Source organism: Misgurnus anguillicaudatus, chromosome 8 (assembly GCF_027580225.2).
Source record: "Misgurnus anguillicaudatus chromosome 8, ASM2758022v2, whole genome shotgun sequence".
NCBI classification, from domain to species: domain Eukaryota; kingdom Metazoa; phylum Chordata; class Actinopteri; order Cypriniformes; family Cobitidae; genus Misgurnus; species Misgurnus anguillicaudatus.
The window spans coordinates 26,235,059-26,241,065 of NC_073344.2; the positions used below are offsets into that span (position 1 = coordinate 26,235,059).

The 6,007-nt window shown below is 41.8% G+C and overlaps 1 protein-coding gene across 4 annotated transcripts in view; it reads left to right on the top strand.

The window, feature by feature from the left end:
- The window catches only part of caskb (calcium/calmodulin-dependent serine protein kinase b), a 34,072-nt gene extending 32,463 nt beyond the window's left edge, over window positions 1–1,609 (top strand). For all 4 annotated transcript variants that reach the window (XM_073870601.1, XM_073870602.1, XM_073870600.1 and 1 more), the window contains one exon: window positions 478–1,609. In XM_073870601.1, coding sequence (XP_073726702.1) covers window positions 478–654 — 177 coding nt within the window. In that variant the 3' untranslated portion in view covers window positions 655–1,609. The remainder of the gene's footprint in view (window positions 1–477) is intronic.
- Window positions 1,610–6,007: the final 4,398 nt, after the last annotated feature.

Here is a 6,007-nt window from a genome sequence, read left to right on the forward strand (position 1 = left end):
CTCGTAGTTGGACGCTTGAACATAGAATAACCTCAATTTGCCTTATCTTGTTCTCTCAACATATATATATATATATATATATATATATATATATATATATATATATATATATATATATATATATATACACACATGTTGAGACTACAAGTTACGGCAAATTGAGGTTATTCTATGTTCAAGCGTCCAACTACGAGTGTGATTTATCCACTTGATTTGCGTCTGGTGTGAACACACAGAGAGCAGGATTGAACTAAAATATAAAGCAAGGCAGATCTCAGGGTTGGAGATCTCTGGGCTTTGTGAATCAAACTGAATAGAGAAGACAGCACATGATCTTAATCTAGACTAAAACACAACCATCACAGAAAGACATTGTTTAAATAAACCGAATGACTCCTGACTGACGTAGCTCTTCTTTTTTCAGTGCATCTTTTATTCGAATCGTGTCTCACTGATGTTCACGTTTGTTTATTTCAGGACGAGTCTCTCCAGCGGCTGCAGAAAGAGTCGGAGGGGCTTCAGCGTTCCTACGCGCATTATTTTGATCAGACCATTATCAATAATGAGATCGATGACACCATTCGTCTGCTGGAGGAGGCCATCGATGTTGTGTCCAGCACCGCTCAGTGGGTCCCCGTGTCCTGGGTTTATTAGCGGATGTGCCGCCCCGTAACCGCTTCTCGTTAACCTGCGCGTCTGCGCAGACTGACCCACAGCGGGAACTATCGTTACGCAGTGCTGTATATATCTATACATATATAAATATCTATAAATATGAATATTTAAGTCATAGATATGTCCTGTACTTACACCGAGGGGGGGGGTCGATGACCTTTTATACTGTTTTCTTTTTAAACGTACGAGACGGCGTCTCAAAGCAATGACGAGCACAGTGATGAGATTCCCCATTCGGTCTAAACTGAGTCTGTGGGCGTGGTTACGGTGACACGCCCACCATCAGTCGATAAAAGCACAGCTGATCATGCCACAGTCCCAATGATCCCTCCCACCGTTTGCACGGACCGCGAGAGACGGCTCTGTTTACAGGTTTGCACAAAGAGCTGCAGAGAGGCCGAAGCAGATCTGCGCGCGTCACCGGCAGATAAAAATAATCCCGCACGAGATAAGCGAGGAAATAACGGACATGTGTCGCACTATGGGTCAACCTCTGAATGGACCACTTTTACTTCTTACCCTGTATAGTGATGTGTTTGTAAATTGTCCTGGGTTTGATTTCTTGTGCAGAATGAGGATGATGATGATGATATTCATTCTTAGATCGATCGTTTCAGAAAATGTGCTGTCTTAAGAGTCTTACTGTTTTACTCTGGAAAACCGAGGGGGTTTTATTGTGTGTAAATGTTTCAATGGTGCATACATTTTGCGATTGAAATGAAGTTGTGTGTGTGCGCGCGCGTCTGTCTGTGTGTGTGTGTGTGTGTGTGTGTGTGTGTGTGTGTGTGTGTGTGTGAGCATAAACACAATTGAACAGACTGTGTGAAGTCTTCAATTCATATTACCCTGTGTAAATTCCCTCCTCGAATGACAAAACTTTTTTTTATCTATTTCCTTTAATGTGTTGAAAAAGTAAATTGCTTTTGAAACCATACATGTTGCTTTATGTGAGTAAATATGATGGTGGTGATGGGGGGGGCTTTTAAACTACAATTTGTGTTTCCTCTGTAAGGTGGCGCTGTGTCGGTCCTATCTGATTTAAAGGGTTAGTTCACCCAAAAAATGAACATTTTGTCATGATTTACTCACTCTTATGTTGTTTCAAACCCACATAAATGTCTTTGTTCTGATGAACTCAAGGGCAAATATTTTGAGAAATGTCTGTAACCAAACCGTTCGTGAACTATTACTTCTATAGTATTATTTTTTCCTACTATGTAAGTGAATGGGGTCCACGAATGGTTTGGTTACAAACATTTCTCAAAATCTCTTCCTTTCTGTTCATCAAAACAAAGACATTTATACAGGTTAGTAACAACATGAGAGAGTAAATGATGACAGAATTTTAAACTTAAACTTTAGCTTATATAGCTTTAATAGTTTTCAGTATGATAATTACATATCTAAATGTTTTTAAAATAAAAATAGCATTTCTTCAGGGAAATGATAGACTGCAAGAAATAACGTTATCGCTAAATTCATCAGTAGAATAAAATATTTTCTCAATATCGTGCAGTCATAGTTGTTAATCAGTTTGAGCTTCTTTGGTGTTAATACAACAACAGGTGCACTAGATGACCAACCATGAGAAGAACCCCAAAACACCAGTGGTTTTATAGCTGGAGGCCACTGACATGATGTGATTTCTGACTGTTTTACAGTCGGCTATGGTCAGTATCACTTCTGGTAGCATGAGGCGATACATGAACCCCACAGAAGTTTGTTTTGTCTCCCAGCACAGCCTCAAGTGCATGAAGAAGGTTTTTAGGAGACGGGCAGTTACTCCAGGAGAGCTGGACAGAGCCATCAGCAGGACCGGTAACAGATTGAGCACAACCACAGCCCTACAAAATCACCTCCAGCAGGCCACTGGTGTAAATGTTTCTGACCAGACAATTAGAAACAGACTTCATGAGGGTCGGCTAAGGGCCCGATGTCCTCTCGTGGTCCCTGTGCTCACTGCCCGGCACCGTGGAGCCCGATTGGTCATTGAACACCAGAATTGGCAGGTCCACCACTCGTGCCATGTGCGTTTTACAGATGAGAGCAAGTTCACACGTGACAGATGTGAAAGGGTCCGGAGAAGCCGTGGAGAACGTTTATGTAGGTGGTGGGTCAGTGACGGTCTGGGGAGAATAGAGGGACACACAGACCTCTACAGGCTTGACAATGGTACCCTGACTGCCACTTGGGATTGTGATGAAATCCTTGGACCCATTGTCAGACAGTACGCTGATGCAGTGGCTCATGGGTCCCTCTTGGTGCACAACAATGCCCAGCCAATGCAGACAGTTCCTGGAGGATGAAGGAAAGGATGCCACTTCCTTTCATATTGTTTAGCAGTGTAGTATTCTGAAGATGCGATAAATTCTGATAATAAATATCTTATAAACAATAAATATATATTATCATAATAATAATAATAAAAAATATCTTATAAATATCCCTTCTGGATACAGTAAGACATTGTTGTGATGTGGTAAAAGTACAACAATGCGGTATGAAATATAGTGAAGAACTTACAAATGGATTATTTCATTTTTTCCTCAGTATTTCAAAGGGCCCTGACCTGAAGCACAATAAAACCTAAAAGACAGAAAATCCCATTTCGACAACGATTTCATATCCATTTAATAATGATGTAGATTCTGCTGTCACCTGCTGGAGAATCTGTGACAGAGTCATAAAACAGTGATGACGTCAGAGAGCAGGAGGGGTTTTCAAACTGTATAATGACTTCCCTTCATACAATATATGTATATAAATTAACATTTAAACTGTGTCAGATAAGTAAGTATTGTGATATTATAGATATAATAATAATAGTTTATTTAATTATAAAGCACAAAGCACAATGCTGCCCAAGGTTCTGTATAAAGAATTACTAAACAACATTTTGTAGTACATTACACATACATTTATAAAAGAAAGGAACAATAAAAATACAAATAAATAAAATATACAATGTTGAAATGGGAAATGTAATACAGAGCTATCGGTGGCAATTTTCAAATAGAGGAAAAAGCAGGAAAGATTCAGACTCCGATATTGACTTTGTAGCTCTAGTGTGGAAACATGATGAAGTTTAGGAGCAGAAAAAGTGAAGTTTTAAACCTGAGAGCAGTGAGAAGAAGCTTAAGGGATCTGGTAGAAGTGGGAAGGGCTGCAAGATAGGAAAGTGCCAACTCATTTTAATGCTTGAAAAACAATCACTAATATTTTATACTCGATTTGGGCAGCCAACCGAGAGAAAACAGAATTGGGGTGATATGCTCAGGTTTACTTGTGCCTGTCAACATCCTGGCACTGCACTTTGAACAGCTTGAAGATGTGATAACACCATCAGACTTACTACTGCAGTACTACAATCCAGAGAAGATAAATGCATGAATTAATTTCTCAAGATCTCTAAAAGACAGAAAAGATTTGGCCTTTGCCGGGGTCTCAAATGGGGGAAAAGGGATTTTATGACAGCATTGATTTGTTTGTTGAACTGAAGCACAATAAAAAACATCGTCATAACACTTACTTACGCCTACCGCCAAACTTTGGGCATAGGCCACGAACAAGGGCTCTCCAGTCGTCCCGGTCCTGGGCTAACTTCTCGAACTGTCCCCATGTATGTCCAGACCTCTTCACATCTGCATCCAGGTCACGGCGCCAGCTGTTCCTTGGCCTGCCTTTCTTTCTTTTCCCTTGTGGGTTCCAAAAGAGGGCGTGTCTTGCTGTACTGTATGCAGGCTTGCAAAGGGTATGGCCAACCCATTTCCAGCGTCTTTGGAGGATCTCTTCCTCAACAGGCTGCTGTCCTGTTTGCTGCCACAGCTCTAGGTTACTGATGATGTTTGGCCAGCCTACCTTTAGGATTCGTCTGAGACAGGTGTTGATAAATGACTGAATATTATTTATGATGTGACTGTTGTTCTCCAGGTCTCTGCACCGTACAGTAAAACAGGCTTTATCATGGAGTTAAAGATCCTTATCTTGGTGTTCCTAGGCAGCTCGGAGGATCCCCAGACTTTCTTCAGTTGGTGGAAAGCTGCCCTTGCCTTTCCAATCCGCATCTTCACATCCGCATCTGTCCCACCCAGCTTGTCGACTACGCTGCCAAGATAGGTGAAGCTTTCAACTTCCTCTAGTGCTTCTCCTTCTAGTATAATGGGGGCCATGTTGTTGTTGTTGACTTTAAGGATCTTGCTCTTCCCTTTGTGTATAATGAGTCCAAGGCTTGCTGAATGAGTTGCAATGATATTGGTCTTCTCCTGCATTTGTTGCTGGGTGTGGGAAAGGAGTGCCAGGTCATCAGCAAAGTCGAGGTCATCTAATTGTGTCCAAGGTGTCCATTGGACGCCATTCCTCCTCTGGGCAGTTGAGGTCTTCATAATCCAATCTATTGCCAACAGTAAAAGGAAGGGTGACAACAGGCATCCTTGTCTCACCCCTGTTCGCACTTGGAAGCTGCTGGCCATGTACCACTCATGTCATTCCTACATGTCATTCCTTCATATGAGTTCTTGATGATGTTAGTGATCTTTGCTGGTATCCCATGGTGTCTCAACAGACTCCAGATGGTCTCCCTATCCACACTGTCAAATGCTTTCTCATAGTCAATAAAATTGACATAGAGAGGTGAGTTCCACTCCAAGGACTGTTCCAGGATAATCCGCAGGGTTGTTATCTGGTCAGTGCAGGATCTACTTTTCCTGAAGCCAGCTTGTTGGTCTCGGAGATGTGGGTCAACCGCATCTTTTATGCTGTTTAGGAGGACTCTATTAAATATCTTGCCTGTGGTTGACAGCATTGTTATCCCCCTGTAGTTTGAGCAGGAACTAAGGTCACCCTTCTTTGGGAGCTTGAATAGATAGCCCTCCTTCCACTCTTTTGGGAAGTCTTACTCCTCCCAGATGTTTTGGAATAGAGGATAGAGCATTTACACAGTGGTCACTTCGTCCACTTTTAAAACTTCTGCAGGAATGATGTCTGGCCCAGCTGACTTTCCGTTTCTCAATTGCTTGATGGCCTTATACATTTCTTCCTTCGATGGAACATCACAAATGATAGGAAGGTCACATCTGGCTGGCTGAATATTTACTGGGTTCGATGGAGAAGGTCTCTTGTCTGCCTTATACTCGGCTTAACTATTCTATATACTTCTGAATACTGCTCTTGGGCCTTGGCTTTTCTAGTACGTGTACGGCTGTTGTTTATTTCTGCCTTCTTCCTTTTCCTCTCCTGGATCTTTTCTAAGGTCCCCACTGAGATCCATTATTTTTGCCCCTGCTTCTTGTTACCTAGCACTTCCTGACATGTTGATGTTATTGCCTCTTTAATG